The 16,853-nt window shown below is 38.9% G+C and overlaps 1 protein-coding gene across 7 annotated transcripts in view; it reads right to left on the bottom strand.

Annotated features, from left to right (window-relative positions):
- The window catches only part of MEF2C (myocyte enhancer factor 2C), a 150,192-nt gene that overhangs the window by 13,290 nt on the left and 120,049 nt on the right, over positions 1–16,853 (bottom strand). For all 7 annotated transcript variants that reach the window (XM_082620991.1, XM_082620993.1, XM_082620987.1 and 4 more), the window contains one exon: positions 326–498. In XM_082620991.1, the coding sequence (XP_082477117.1) occupies positions 326–498 (173 nt within the window). The remainder of the gene's footprint in view (positions 1–325; positions 499–16,853) is intronic.

The raw sequence follows: 16,853 nt of genomic DNA, 5'->3' as shown, positions 1-16,853 counted from the left end.
AAATCATATGTGTCATAAGCAGAGTACTAGGTAATGATTTTTTTCTAATTATAAATTGCAGGCCTTAAAAGGAAATGTTTTCTTTGCCCCAGAACACCAGCCGTATAGTGGAGTTTTTTGGATGTTGGGTTCTTTTTTTCCACGGAAAAGGGAAAGTGCACACTAGTTACCAGAAATAATAGCTAAATCCAACAGGGCCCCAGCAATAGCACTGACGTGTTAATTTTCTGGGAGCATGTGAGTACTTCATAAAGTTAGACAAATACACAAATAGCAAAACATATACAAAACAGCAACATTTATTTAAAATGTAATTTCACATTACCACTGATGGCATCGTATTCTTGCTGCCTGGTGGAATAAGAACTCGGAGATCTGGTTTACGGTTATTCATCCCTAAATTCATGGGGGGAGGAGATTTTGCTTGCATATTCTTGTTCAAGTTACCAGGTGAGACCAGCAGACCTGGTGAGTTTCGGGGGTTGCCATACCCGTTCCCTGTTAACACAAAACAATGAGAGGACTGAGGAAAAAAAAAAAACCTAGACTCACAAAATGTTTCTAGAGAATACACTACATGAGATTAAGGATAAAGGATTACCAGGGTGAGACAATAACGTACACTGAAAGTTCACAGGATGACTGACAGTCTCCACATCAGGAACCCAATCAGTTATTTAACATTCCTCTGAAGGAAGATTAAAAACTCTTAATGAGAAGAGACCTAATAGATAGCAACTTGCCCAGAAACCAGCATATAATTTTTTTCTATTAAAAAAATTTTGGGGGCTTCCCTGGTGGCACAGTGGTTGAGAATCTGCCTGCCAATGCAGGAGACACGGGTTCGAGCCCCGGTCTGGGAAGATCTCACATGCCGCGGAGCAACTAGAGCCTGTGCGCCACAACTACTGAGCCTGCGCATCTGGAGCCTGTGCTCCGCAAGAAGAGAGGCCACGATAGTGAGAGGCCCACGCACCGCGATGAAGAGTGGCCCCCACTCGCTGCAACTAGAGAAAGCCCTCGCACAGAAATGAAGACCCAACACAGCCAAAAATAAATAAATTCATTAATTAAAAAAAAAAATTGGGAAGAAAGTCAGACAGTCAGTCGTTCAGGGTCTAAGAAAAGCACTGAATTGGTCCTGCACTTTAATTGACTAGCTCGGCGGAGGTCTGGCCAGCATGACTCACTCTTTTGGTTCAACGATTTGGGTTTTATTTTGTGTATCTGTGTGTCCTTAAGTGAAGAAAGGTCATACCAGCAAGACTATAATTTCTAGGACATGCAGGAGGAGTAGCAGCCTCTCACACGCTTTGCTATTCGGTTCCCCTTGTCTTTGAGCGATTTCTCCCTATGGCTTTCTCCCATCTGGTTTGCTCTCCTCACTAAGCTCAGTGTACGAACCTGAAGCCCTGCTTTCTTGCTCACACAGAACTTCAAAAAGCAGGACTCCTTCTCAGGAGCCGAAATGAGGGGATGATGCCTCCACTGAAGTGCCGATGCACGGGCACAGGAGTGGCCATTGAGTGGGAACCACCTTGAAAGGGTTTTCTTTGGTCTCTGATGCTTAGCCCTCCACTAACAGACAAATGGCTACCTGAAGGTGTCCATTTGTCATAATTCAAAATATACTGTCCTGTGACAGGCAGAGCTGCGGAGGGAGCTGATGCAACCTGAGCTGAACCGGAAAGTCCCCTGCTGGCTTCCTCTACCATCTCTGATTGGAGAATAAGAGAAACCACCTAGGTGATTCAACAACCCGTGCTGGAAACCTACCTAGACAGTTGTTTTCTAAAGCTCTCTAAAGGAGACAGTCAAATGATGTCATCAAATGATGACAGTTGTTACCGTCATCATTATCATTATCGTAAAACACAAGTATCTATTACCCCAGGACGAATGGTACTGTGTGCTACCCAGTGGGGATGCAGAGACAAGCCCCCGGTCCTCAAAGGCCCTGCAGTCCCTTTGTGGCAGTCCAATACAGACACGCATGAAACATACGCACCAAGACAAGGCAGCCTGGGGTGAGGTGCCACAGAGCAATACAGATTAAGTGCTATTGTGTTCCCAGGAGGGGAGAGATTATCCAAACAAGATTCATGGAAGAGGCAAGAACTGATGTGAGTCTTGAAAAAAGAGAAGAGGTAGTAAGATCTCTGGGCTTGTGACCGGGCACTGGGAAAGGTCCAAGGTGGCAATGTACAGAGGACGGTCAGGGACAGACATTGTGAGCATCCTGGTGAGAAGGGAACCCATGGAAAGAGGGGAGTGTCAGAGACCCTGAAGGAATATGGAGGGTTGGGCTGTGGAACCCACAGAAGTTTAGCCTGTGAATTCCAGGCTAACGTGTCTTGGATTTAAATGGTGGAAATGCAGACCCCTGAAGGTTGCAGAGCAGAGGTAACACAGGCCTTTAAGTGGACAGAGGGATCTATTGGTATTGGGATATTCTGTCATTAGGAAGGCCTGATACGTGTGATCCAGTCTGGAAACTTCTATGATGACCTGAGCTATGATGAGGAATTGGGAAGGCAAAGCCCAGGTATATTTCAGGAGATATTTATGGGTACATCTTTTGAATTAGAATCTATTTGAGGCACACTGTGTAGAGCACACTGGTTCTTCATACCCCATTCATTTACTTGTCTCATTTTATGCATGAATAAACGGGCTGAATATATAACAAATAACTACAAGATTAAATCTGTCAATTGGATTATGCATAAAATTCTCCACTTTACTGGAAGAAGAAACCCACAAAATAAAACAAACAACCCCTCCCCCAAAGCGTGTCAAGTATAAAGTAGTTGCTTAAGAAGTGTTGGTTGAATTTGTATGTAAATTACTCTTCTATAATAAACTTCAAGAAAATTAGCTAAATTCTCTAAAGCCAGCTAAATATGTCAAAAGCCCAAAACATTTTTTTACAGTTAACTTGGATTGTTTTCTGTGGCAAAAGTTATTTTATGAAACAAATGCAATTTACCTTTTTCCACTAGGAGAAATACAAAGGATATGTTCACTTAGAAAAACGCTTGATCAAATGGAATGCTCACAGGAGTCTTAGATTTAAGGTGTCTTACTGAATCATTATCGTGACTATGCTAGGGCTCTAGTTTTAATTAATAGATTCCACTGGATAAAAAGGGAGCGAGAAAACCAAGACAAAGTTTGCTCTCTACTTTCCTGTCAGCTGAAGCTCAGACTGACAGACACGCTGAATGCCTATGTCACTTATCTATTAAGCCTGTGTGAGATCTGGTTTAAATAAACAATCAAATGGAAAATTAGCTGGGTAATTTCAAAAGAAAGGGGGAAAAAAAAGTCAGTTAAGCAGTGCAATGAAGCTTGAACAGATCTGAAGAAACTAAAACCCCGGCGTCGTAGATGCCGATACTGGTTTGCATGGAGGAGTTATTTTGCTAAAAGGAAGTAAAACCACTTTATGAAATGTGTTGTCCTGTGATATGACGAGCACTGGGCCAGTGTGCGAAAATGGAAATGCTGCACGAAGGCTCTGAGAAAAGCTTTTTTTTTTTTTATTAAAAAAACCAAACATCTTCTACAGTAAACTCTGAGAAATTCCAACAAAGCCTACCCCTTTTTGCCCACATTTTAAACAATGATTTGGGGCAGCAGTCGGGGGGAAAAAAAAGCAAACATATATTATAGTTTTTCACCCAATAAATGCTTCAAAACTTAAAAAATTGATTGGAAAAGCATTCTATTTTTCCCCTTGGAATATTTCCTGTTGTTTGGAAATTATGCCATTTTAGAAGATTAGTCACATATTTTAAGGTGTTTACATACTGAAGGTAAAATATTTTGAACCACGATGACACTTCTTAGATTCATATTTTTAGAGCATAAAGTTATTTTTGAGAACAAATAAATTCTGCCTTTTACCGGTGAGTTTCTGCTGTTTTTAGCATATTGTGCCAGCTAGCATTTTGGAGCCGTATAATAACCATTTCTGTTTCCAGCCACCAAGTTGTTATTCTTTTGGCATAATATAGATTCAGGAATGTGAGGCTGTGGATCCTAAACCAGTGATATAGAAACCTATCATTTGAAAATCAGTGATGAATACATTCGTGTGGTTTACTGCTAAGAAGAGCCTGCATTTAAACTGGCTCGGAAGCCGCAGCCGCCTCCCCACTCAGGACGCTTTGGCCTTGGTTGAGGCTGCTGTCCTACCTTAAGATAAATTCGCCCAAAAGAACAGTCTCTTTCAAAGTCAGGGGTCGGGAGGTGGGAACCGCCACCCTTCAATAACCTTCTGAGATACAAATTCCACCTTCCTTCATGTTTTAAAATTACCCTCCGCCTGGGACAATTATCAATTTGGATGTGACTGCATGCAGATGTCACATTCCCCTGACCACTTAAAAGCCCCAAAATTATAAAGCATGAGTGAATGGATTTCCTGATTATAGATTATAAGAAAACGAAGAACAGACCAACTTTAGAGTTCGTTTGTTTTATCGTTTCGTTTGATTAAAAATATTGTTTCACAGAAAACAATTTAAGCATTCACGATATAATTTGTATAAAGGATAATAGAATCTACCTCTCTTGGTTACAAGTTTCTAAACACCCATACTAAAACTACTGTAAATACACAAAACTTCAAATGTGGTGTTAGGAGAAAAAAATTTTTTTCTTTCCAGTTAACTTGAAAACACTTGCTGCTTTTTCTTTTCTTTCTTTTTTTTTTTTTTAAATTGACTCCTATTTTAAGAAGTTGTAAATTCAAAGAACATATTCCTGGCTTAAGATGTTGTGAGGAGGACATTTTGCCTTGTCTCACAGAGCTCAATTGAGTATATAGCTCTCTTTGAGCCCGAAGTTCTGAAACTTTCTCTTATTGGGATGTTTAGACATTATGAGTCTTTTCACGTCACTTTTTTTTTTTTCTCTCCTGGACTTTCAATTATAAATACAAGAATATAAATCTAATAAGCGCAAAACAGAAACTAGTCCTCATGGAGCAAGGCTAATTTTTTCATTGGCACGATCTGTTTTTGGAGTCTCTCAAGTCGTCATCTTTGACTATTCATTCCCGCTTCCATATCCAATTAGTTTCCAAACCTTGCTAACTTTTCTTCAAAAATGTCTCCCTCCATTCCCATTGCCACCATCCTAATTTAGGCTTTTGCTGCCATTTGACTAGGTCTTTCCATAACCCCCTGTTTGGGTTCCTGGTCTCTAGTTGAAGGGTTCTTCACCAGGCCTTAAGATGGGCTGCCGGAAGATTGTGAGCTCCTTGAAGCTGTATGCAAATTTTTGTGCATATGTGTTATAATAAATCTAATGTACACTCCCAAGATTTTCTTTAAAAATCTTTCTCAAGTGTTGCTTCTCTCATGTTCCTTTTTCAGATCATACTTAACACTAGTGGGTCAGTGCCCTGGCTTGGCTCTCCAAACTGTGCATAGTTTGACCCACTCTATCTATCTAACCTAATTTCCAGTGGCCACAGCCAAGCTCACCATCCTCTGAATAAGCCTGAGTCTTTGCTCTAGCAGTTCAATAACTGGCAGTGTTTGATTTCCTGTTTAATTCAAATTCATTTTTAAGGATCGGCAAAGGCCCAGTGCTTTCAGGATACCTTTCAGTCAACCTCGGCCCACCTTGAACTCACTCTCCTCCAAAATCCTGCATAATTAGAGGCTAATACTACACAGAGCACTAGTCCGTTAAGCGTTTCAAATGCTCACAAAACACATATGCAGATTATGCTGGAAAAATTAGAATTATTCAGGAATGGGACTAAAAGTCAAGTTATGGAGGGAATGTGGGATGAGGACTGAAAACATAATGTGTAACTTGCTAATTTCAAACATCAAGGGTCTCTCCTCTTTATGCTACTTGAGACCTTTTTCTATTTTAGATAATGATTACACACTGATGACCAAGTACACCACTGAGACAAACTGTTTATCAACCATATGATATAAAAGTCAGAAAATCATGCAAGTGCCCACCTACTAAATTTGTTAATAGAGAGTTCATTAAAGCTTCTTTTTCATCTATTGCACCTGTTAATCATTTCAAAGCACATTACCTTAGCTGACTGCAAGCAGCAGACTCAAAGTAGAAATTTTCCCTAATGAAAAAAAACTCTGAGGTACTGGATCTTCTCTTCTACACTGTCAAGTGTTTACTGCCATAGGTTGTCTCTGTATCAAGATGAATTTCAATAATAATTTACTCATACAGACCTTTCTACCAAAAGATGGGCTGCATGTTATCCTAGGAAAAAGAATGGTAGAAGGGTGGCAATTAAGAGTGCACAGGATTTTATTAGGTGGTTCAGAGAGAGACTTCCTGGAGAGAGGGAATTCATGACAGATCTCAGAGTGACGACTGTGTTTGAGAAGGATGAGTATTCCTATGAAGGTGAAATATAGATCATTTCAGAGGATGCAGTTTTCAGAAGTTGAAAAAGTAGGCTAGGCTAACGCAAGCCTGTCAGATCATGTTAACTTTCTACTGTAGACTTTATAATAAACTTTTACTAAACTTTATACCATAGAAAATGAACAGCCAAAGTTGTTTGTGAGTAGGAAGTGGCATCGTTAGCTGTGTGTTGGGAAAACAGCAAGAGTGGCAGTGGAAAGGATACATTATAAGGAAGCTAGTTAGGACACATCTGCCAGGGAACACATAAGGAATGAGGTCTGAAGGAGGCAGCAGAGTTGGGAAGATTTACAAGGCAGATGGGCATCGAGGACAAAGGAGGATTAAGTAGATAAATCCAGTTCCTAGTCATGAGGTCTCCATTAGAGTTCCTTCAACTATACTGAGCCTTGGTTTTCACACGCTAAGTAATGATTTCATTAGTGAGAGAAGCATAACAGTCATCTGAATCAGAGACTCCCACCTACTCTCCCAAGGCAGCTCACCAACACGACCATGCAATATGAACAACAGCAAGCATTTTATATAGTACTAATTACCAATAGTATTAACAACATCAAGCATGCATCTTAAGTACCCAGAACAGTACAGGCACCTATGCAATGTGTTTTGTTATTATACCTGGATATAAAACACCTTTTTTTTTTTGCGGTACACAGGCCTTTCACTGCTGTGGCCTCTCCTGTTGCAGAGCACAGGCTCCAGACGCGCAGGCTCAGAGGCCATGGCTCACGGGCCCAGCCGCTCCGTGGCATGTGGGATCCTCCCGGACCGGGGCATGAACCCGCGTCCCCCGCATCGGCAGGCGGACTCTCAACCACCGCACCACCAGGGAAGCCCAAAACACCTTTAATCCTCAAGACAACCCTGTGAGGTGCTAAGAGTATCTTTGTGTTACATAAAGAGAAAACTGAAGAACAGAGAGGTCCAGTAACTTGCCCAGCGTCAAACAGCTATCAGCTGGCTGAGCCATGGTTTGAACCCAGCAGTGTGTCCAGAGTCCATGCTCTGAAGCACAACACGGCCCCGCTCCTGGGAACTGGTCATACTCTGAGATTTTGAAAACCCTTCTTTGTCAAACCTCATCCTAAAATTACAGGAACACAAAGGAAGAGAGGAAACAAAGGGTGAGACCAGGGACATGAGACTCAAAGGGACTCCTAAGTCAGCAGTGATGTGGAACATGGTCAACCTGGGCATCAAAAATAGCAATTCTGGTTCAAAAGACACTGGCCTTACATAAGGGGCACAGAATGGTGATGTTCCAAACCATATTTCTAGTCTCCTTCTGGATAAATAAATATTTACAAATAGGAAATATTGGGTTTAGCTACACTAAATGCCAGAGCAGCTGTTTAACTTTCAGCATGCTATTTTGAGTGGATGATTAAGTATGCTTTTAAAGGTAGATTTTGTAATACTTTAGTCAATAATCTTCTCCCCTGTAATAGAGGGTAAAGATGTTTACCTACCTACGGTCTATTTAAGAGACCAGCTTCATCAGAACCACTCAACATGACAGGGAAACGCCCAGTATTTTATAGTATCCACTATTAGGTATCTGGAAAATAATTTCTCATACACAGGTTATAAAAATTACTTTGTTTAGTACTTTGTTAATGGTATCTTATTTTTGGGAATTTGGAGCCAACTGCCACAGGAAAACATTAAGTTGAACATACAGCTGAACCTCTGATGTATTGATTTTCGGTTTTTACTTCAGCAAAATGCTTTGCCCACTTAAGGTTTTTTTTTTTTCTTTCAGCAGAACAATTTTGAATATATTTACAGCATACAATCTTGTTAAACTAGAGATGTTACATATATGATAACGTTCACTACTATCAATTAATTTTTTTTTTTTTTTTTTTTTTTTTTTTTGCAGTACGCGGGCCTCTCACTGTTGTGGCCTCTCCCGTTGCGGAGCACAGGCTCCGGATGTGCAGGCTCAGCGGCCATGGCTCACGGGCCCAGCCGCTCCGCGGCATATGGGATCCTCCCGGACCGGGGCACGAACCCGTATCCCCTGCATCGGCAGGCGGACTCTCAACCACTGTGCCACCAGGGAGGCCCTCAATTAATTTTACATTTGACTTACTCAAAGTTTTAGTTTCCAATATCAGGACATTGTTTTGTGTCTCAAATAAACCTACGGCTTTTCATGTAATTTTATTTGTACATAGTAAAATTGCTCATACAACCCACTGCTCTACTGGAAGCAACACACCTAAAATAGTTTTTAGTGGGAAAAAATTATGACCTTCTAGACTTCAGTCTTATATTCACTTTGCCCTGAATGCCTGAAACGCTGTTAAAAGCACTACCAACTATAAGTTATTCAGCTGTTGTAAATCACAATCAGTTTTTTGGTTTTTTTTTTTTTTTTTTTGAGGGGAAAGGAGATCTTTTTCATGGGATGGCTCTAAGGGAAAAGGCAACCACAAAACATTTGGAGGTCAGAAATCTGGGAATGATGAAAATTTCAATATGCCTACTGCAGAATGGGGGCAAATCAGATTTCTGATTCTTATCCAGCTAAAGACTCCTGATTACAGATTCTTAAAAGTAAAATCAAGTCTCCAATCTATCGGGGGGTTTCTCAGGGAAATAATATAATAACGTATAATGTGAGACTAAGAAGAAACTCCTGTGAAACCTCAGTGCCTTTTGTGGTGTATTCTTAGAAAATACCCGAAGAATACACCCGAGCCAAGACTATTCTTGGCTATACCAGTTAGAGGGCAGCAGACGTTCTAAAAAGAGACTTGTCTCTTCTGCTTGACCATGTCACCCTGACGCTGAACCATGCCTTCATGGATTTCCTACTTACCCCACTTGTCCTTGATGTTTCTTAGATGTGTTTTGTTTAGTACCTTTTGTGAAATTAAGTCTATCTGCCAACTAGAACTTTAAACATTCAGCACATACAATGGGCTCTGGATTATGAGGCAGACGTAAAGAATTTTTACTTATTACTGAGTTGTTTTCCTAAAAATTGGAGTCTGTGTTATAAAGCAGGTTTGTGTTGGCAGACCACTTTCATTTTTCCTGAAAGTCATGTGGGTCAGGCATTATCATCCCAAGTTTTGACTGATGAGGAAACTGAGGTTCCGGGAGTTTCTGAGACTTGTCAGTAAGTGGGAGAGCTCTGATTTGAATCCAAAGCACAAAATGCTTCCACTACGTTATTACAAAAGCCAGATGCTTCAGATTTAGAATGCATCCTTGAATTGTTCCTTCTCTTGGAATAAAGGCTCCACTTGCAAATAAGAAAGAAATCGACAATTTGATGTTTCCCATGCACAAAGGCACTCTATCGTTCTGTTCTTAGTACTGACTTATTGAAGGGATAGTTTTTCATCGTACCACAAAAATGATATGGAACCTTGCTATCTTAAAAAAAGTTCCACTTAACAATGAATGATAGATTTATGACTCACTTAATTGTTCACTTCTTGCGATTTGGGGGCTGTCTCTTTACTAAAAAATGAGGGGGTGTCTTCATTATTGACACAATTGTTCATTCTTTCAGTCATTTTTATAAACAAAAATATTGAGACAGTTCAAATTAGAGGGAACATGACAGAAGAGAAAGAATAATTACTTGTGGTTTTAACATTTACACAACTGCTGCAAACACATCAGAAGATGATAATGTTGAAATGAAATGTGTTGCACTGCATCGCACTGTGCTCCCTTTCTGCCTCAGATTTATTAATATCTCCTCCCTACTCCCACCCTTGAGGGTAGGGGCCGCGGCAGGCATCTCTGTCAGGCCTACTAGTGCACTACTCACACCCTGCACATTTAATAAATATTACTGGGACTAGACTAAACTAAGCTTTATTTTTTGCTTAGGAAGTCAAGAATATAGATAATTATAATACTAACAAGAGCCAACATTTATTAACAAGCACTTACTCTAGGGCAGAAACTGTGCTAGGTGCTGCCTTGTATTGATGATCTCATTTAATTTTCACCAACAATCCTGCAAAATGGGAATTCACAGACTTTCCAAGGGTGATGTCATCTCTAAAGTAACTTGTATATCATGTATTTTTCTTGGTGATTTTATTAGTCTGAATATCTGCCTCCAGAATATTTTCCCAAATTACTGCTTGAGCAAAAATTTTGCTCCATGATTTCACAGTTTTCTCTGAGTTGCTTAATACTAAAGGTTTCTTTTCCATGATTGTTATGTAAATTAATGTTATCATGTTTGAATATGTAAATTAAACACAGCTTTAGATTTGCTATTATTACTATATTATAATAACCTAATATAGCAGGGTTCTTTGCCTTAACTAGAGGTTGTAAGTGGAGTCTAAGGTCAAAAAATCATGAAAGGAGGGAATAGTGTTTAGTAAGACAGTTACTAAGTAGATATTAAGTTCAGTTAAAATAACTGAAATGGAGCAATAATAAATAAACCTAGTGAATACTTAGCACCATATGGACACATCTATAGTTGATAAATTGAAACTGTTTAGCCAAGGTTTTGGTACAATATAGTTTCCCTTAGTAGAAAGTTAACTAAAGGAATATATCTGATTTGATCTTTCAAATATGAGACTGTTTCATGACTATACACTCTTAGAATTGAAATTCAAGTGAAAGATTCTATATAAGTCTAACTAAAATTTAAGACTGGCAAAGGTTTGTCTAAAAACAGCAAATTATACTCTTGGCTGACAGCCTTGAAGCCCCGAAAAGTCCCTGGTAGGTAAAACATTGATTTCCAAGAGGGGTTTTTTTAACCACATCCCTCCGTCAGGATCTGTTGTCTATTGATGTACAGTTTCATATCACTAATGATTTTGAAAAGAGCTTTTCCTTCTGTATTATCTCCAAATAAAATCTTATGGCGATGTCAAAAACAGGAAAGAGAGAAACCAACACTGTGTGAGGACAAAGAAAAATGCTAAGAGAAAAAAGACAAATGTTGAGTAAAACTAATATTTTAGGAGGAAATGTTAACTTCTTGAATCAATATTAAAAAGACCAAAGTTTTATTATCAATCACACTCTTAGGTTAAAAATCAATGGGATATGAGTGAAGAGACCAATTTTCACATTGCTTTGCTGAATATAATAGAAAGACAGGTGATAAAAAGGAATACAACTTGTGAGGTCAGACACCATGATATGCAAAAGGCTCTAAAATCTGCTGAAACACTCTCTAGGGAAGTTACAATTTGAAATTTTGTTTTTCCTCTGGAAATCAAACTCCTTAAGAATTAAGTCAAACCAAAAGGGTTGAAAGCAGATGGTGCCCTGACTTAGTCTGTAACATTCATCTGTCTCCTCTTTGACCTGCCTCTCCCACTTCAACGCTGACCCCTAGAGAATGGTGTCAAGGTACTGCTTTACCTATCATCTTCCAGGTCTTGTACACGGGAAGTGGACACTGATTTTCTTGGCAGTGGCTGATTATCATGTGCTGTAGATTCTCCAACTAGAGGACAGTATTTTTTTTTTCCTTTTAATAAATCTAGATAACCTTGGTTTGGGTTAAAAATATCATTGTTACTTAATTACATAGATAATAATAAAGCAATGCTGTTGGATTTTTATCTATGTTTTGGGTGAACTCCCAAGGTAAAACTGCAAATGAGTTCAGAATTTTTATTCAGGACAATTTAAACTAACATAATACTTTAAAAGAATCCAACTATTAATTCAGATGTTTTCCCATTGGCTACTTAACAATTTTTTAAAATGTAATATAAAATTATATTTTTATACTAACAAAAAAAGTTTTCTTATTTGAGAGTAACTAAATGGTATCAATCTCCTTTTCTTCAATATTGCATTCTGAATTTGTGTTTTGTTAGACAACAAAAATATAAACTTGTTGAAGCCAATACTTTTAAACCAAATTTTTAACCACTTCACTGATAGTTTAAATCATTGAGCAAGAATTGCAGAAGTCTGTTTGTTTGATAAGAAAGTCAGCCAAGAAATTTTTGATAAGTATTCTCAAAAACAAATACTTGCAAAGCAATAGTACTAGTATAGAATAATTAAACATTGTATGACCTTTTCCTCTTCTCATTTAGTTCTATTTTATAATATGCTAAATTTTTCTTTTCCAATGCTAAATGAATTACAAAAAACTCATGTTAGGAAAGTTTTGTGACTATATGATCATAAAACACTGCATGTAAATGGACTTGAAAGACTTTTGTGTCTTATCCTTAATGTGAGTACTAAGTTCAGAGGCTCAAAGTTATGACCCAAAGTCTTAACTGGATGGAGTCTTTTCAGAGTCTGGAAGCCAAGTCTCCTTACTCAGCCACCGCTCAGTGGTTTATCCACAGCAGTACACTGCCACCACCAAGTCTTCATGTATTTAGCTGATATAAATTAAGCATTCCAGAAGTGACAGTGCTTGACAACCAAATGCATAAAATAGTAAACAATAAACATCAAAATAAGGAAACAGCTGTTACTTTCTTTTTATATAAAATTATATCTAATTTACAATAAATGCCAATTAAAATTATTAATCAATATACATAAATATCCTTCGCCTTATTGTCAAATAGCTACGTAGACTGTAGAATTCTCCTAAATTTTCAAAGAGGTTCCTAAAGGGTTTTTTCTGCTCCCCTACCTCCCTATTTTGGTCTCAATCAGGAAACAGTATATCCTTGAGCACAGTGGTACTTTTGACTCAATAAAAAAGCAACTATGTTATCCAAGTGAAAACAAAGGGTACCAAGAGGGAGGTGAATAATCCAACACAAGGCATGGCTGTGCTAACGATTATTTCTATTAACTCTAACAAAAATTCAGTTGAACCTGATCTTAAAATCATCTGTAACCACTAAGATTAGCATGTTAAAAGCTTTAATGTACGGAGATATGACAAAATGTAATTTTAAAAGCAGTGACTTTTCATTTTGTCTCTTGAAAGGAAAGGATTAAATAGTGGATGAATAACTGTCAACTGAAACCTACAAGTGTCACTATTACTAATGTATTATAATGACTTGCTGTATGTTTCACTTACATCAAGAGCACAACCCCATCCTGTGTCTTCTTTATCGTCACTTGCCTTCATCTCTGAAATGACTTCAACTTAAGCAATAAGAGGGTCACTATTTTAAGAGGGAATTTGTGATGGTCTGAGGTACCAACCTCCATTTCATTTACTGCTATATATCAGCTCTGTAGGTTTTCCATTAAGTAAGTTAAAGTTAGTAAAACTTCATTGGTCAATAGTGCTCAGCCATTTAATTAAATAATTAATGCACTATTCATTATACACAGTATCAGAAGAATACATTATTTTTGTGAATTACAGATCAAGGGTGTGTCTTTTTGTATTTAAAATTACATTATTTCTTTGAAGTATTCTTTCTTTTTTTCCACATAAACAGTATTACAAATTTATGTCTAGAAGATCAACTTTTCCTTTATTCAGCTAACAAAAATTTACTGAATATCTGCCAAGTCCTCTCACTTATTTCTTGAGCTGGGAATACAAACTGAATAGGACACAGTTTGCCCCTAGAGGGATGAATGTCCAGGAGAGAGATGTGTGCCTAGATATTGCAATTACAATGCAAGGAAATAAATAACGTAGGCACAGGCTGCCAAGAGAGAATCAAGGAGAGGTGCATAATTCCTTTTGGAAGAGTCAGGAAAGGATTTCCTGAATGGTTGAACTGAATTCTGAGGGATGACAAGCGGTGCTCAGCAGCATGAAGCAGGAGAGTTCTAGGAATGCATACACAAAGGCAAGAAGCCTTGACACTGTTTGGAAAATGGCAGCACAATGCAGTTAAGAGCATGGACTCTGGAGACAGACTGTCTGGGCTCCACCTTGGGCCATTGCTTAACCTCTCTGTGCCTCAGTTCCCCCAACTGTAGAAAGGGCATTAATATGAATATATACATTAAAGGGCTGCTATGCAAAAAGATGAGTTAATTTTTGTAAGTCACATAGTAAGAGCAATTTAAATGTTTGCCATTATTAGAGCTGGAGTGCAGGGTTTTTTATGGCAGTGGCAGAAGGTAAGAAGGTTGAAGACTGGAGAGTAGTGATGGGCCAGAGATAAGAGGCTCATGGTTAATTCTGAAAGAGCTGGGAAACCATGGCTGGATTTTGAGTATCTGAATGATGACCTACAATTAGTTTAAGGTTTTGATAAAGACTCATAAGTCACGAGGAGACTAGAGTGGGATGCAGTGTGAAGCTGGGAGATGAATTAGGGATCTCTGGAAATAGTTCTGGAGTTTTCCTATAACCCTGAACCAGGGCAGTGGGATAGTAATGGAGAGAGGATTAGCTTTAGGAAATACCTTCGAGGCAAAGTTGGTAAGATTTGATGACTCACTGGATGGTGAGATGAGGGAGAGGTACAGTGCAGGGAGTGGATGGGAAAGATGTTATACTTTATGATTGAGCTGAGAGCTCTTTGATCTCTTGGTATTTATACGAAAACAATAAATGCCAAATTTAATTCCTTCTGAGGACTTCCCTGGTGGCACAGTGGTTAAGAATCTGCATGCCAATGCAGGGGACACGGGTTCGATCCCTGGTCCGGGAAGATCCCACATGCCACGGAGCAACTAAGCCTGTGCACCACAACTACTGAGCCTGCACTCTAGAGCCCGAGAGCCACAACTACTGTGCCCTCATGCCACAACTACTGAAGCCCACACACCTACAGCCCGTGCTCTGCAACAAGAGAAGCCACTGCAGTGAGAAGCACGTGCAATGCAACAAAGAGAAGCCCCCACTCGCCAAAACTAGAGAAAGCCTGTGTGCAGCAATGAAGACCCAACACAGCCAAAAATAAATAAACAAATAAAATTTATTTTAAAAATGTATTTCCTTCCCTCATGAGACTATACCCTTTTTACAAGTTGAGATGACTAGATTTTGAAAAAAAATTACAGGCCAAAAAATATTTAACTTAATTGTAGAGTCTTGCCACTTGACCTCAGACTTTCTAACTTTATCTGAGACTTTGAATTTCAGTGACAATATTCAAAATTTGGAAGATATCTTCTGGCCATTTTGCTTTAGTTTTCTTTTCTGAAAATGTAGAGACATTCTGGCTGGCCTTGTTTCCCTCGGTATTATGTGATTGTCTGACATCAGCACTGATATATTCATCTCCGACATATGATACTGGCTGGCATGAGAAAGAAGGGGCAGACGGCTGAGTCTGTGGGCAGGACATAGCAGCTAAGCTCAAGACTCAGTGGCATGTGCAACAGGTGTTCTGTGGAACCAGGGTTAGAAAGGGCTTCTTCCTCTATTTTTAAAAAGCGGGGAAGTAACTCTTTCATAACTATACAGAAACTGTGACAATTATATGCTCATGGCTACAAGATACAATTAACAAAATACAAGGTTTATCATCAAGGTGGAGCAACTGAGTGTTTCTTTTATTTCCTTCTATTTTTGAAGTAGGAGATTCTTGTGCTACAGCAGAGGTCCTGAAGCAGGGGGAAGAATTTGCTAAGCCTGTAAGATTTTTTTTTTAGTTCAGTGACGCTATAGCCTATATGTGGTTAACTTTTATGCTTACAAGATTGAGTGTCTTCTTTGTCCCCGGAGGGCCATTTACCCTTAGTGGACTGTCAGGGAATTGACAATGACAGCATAATTGAACAACAACACTTATTTTCAACATAGAATTCTAAAGCATTCTGGCTATTAAGCAGCAACAAGAGGCCACATTCATCAAAGATGAGTGACCCATCCCCCCCAACCCCACGCGTTTTTGTTTTTTTTTTACTACTTCTAATAACTTTCATCACCACTACTGGCTGTTCCCACATGAGCAAGCAAACTGATGCATCGAGATACTGGATAAAATATCATAACATTGAAACCATTTTTCTAATTTATCTTTTTCTTGGTCTTTGAGACAATCCAGTTTTCAGCCCCCATCACGCTCGCTAGCCAGTGTTTGGCAGAGACTTGAATCCAAGCTACAATGGTCTAGCTTTGATCTGGTTCTGTAACTTTCAGGCTACAAACCATACAGTATTTTTTGAGGGAAAAAAAATGAGCACTTTGCTTCAATGTCCAGCAAAATAGTATATTCAGTCTACTCATTAATTTGAATCTACCTAATTTTTAAAAGCTAGATAAAATAGGAAGCTAGTGCCATTGATTCTGTTTGTTAATTCACTGTGTAGTTTTAATACTTTTCCTTCATTACTCACTGAATTAGTGAAAAGCCAACGTCAGGAATAAGAAACATTACTCCCAAATGGATATATTTATAAAAATGTTTTTATATGCCAATTTTTTTTTTTTTTTTTTTTTTTTTTTGTGGTACGTGGGCCTCTCACTGTTGTGGCCTCTCCCGTTGCGGAGCACAGGCTCCAGACGCGCAGGCTCAGCAGCCATGGCTCACGGGCCCAGCCACTCCGCGGCATGTGGGATCTTCCCAGACCGG

The sequence above is a fragment of the Mesoplodon mirus genome, assembly GCF_964341445.2.
Source record: "Mesoplodon mirus genome assembly, chromosome: 5".
Taxonomy (NCBI): Eukaryota; Metazoa; Chordata; class Mammalia; order Artiodactyla; family Ziphiidae; genus Mesoplodon; species Mesoplodon mirus.
This window is presented reverse-complemented; position numbering and strand designations above follow the sequence as displayed.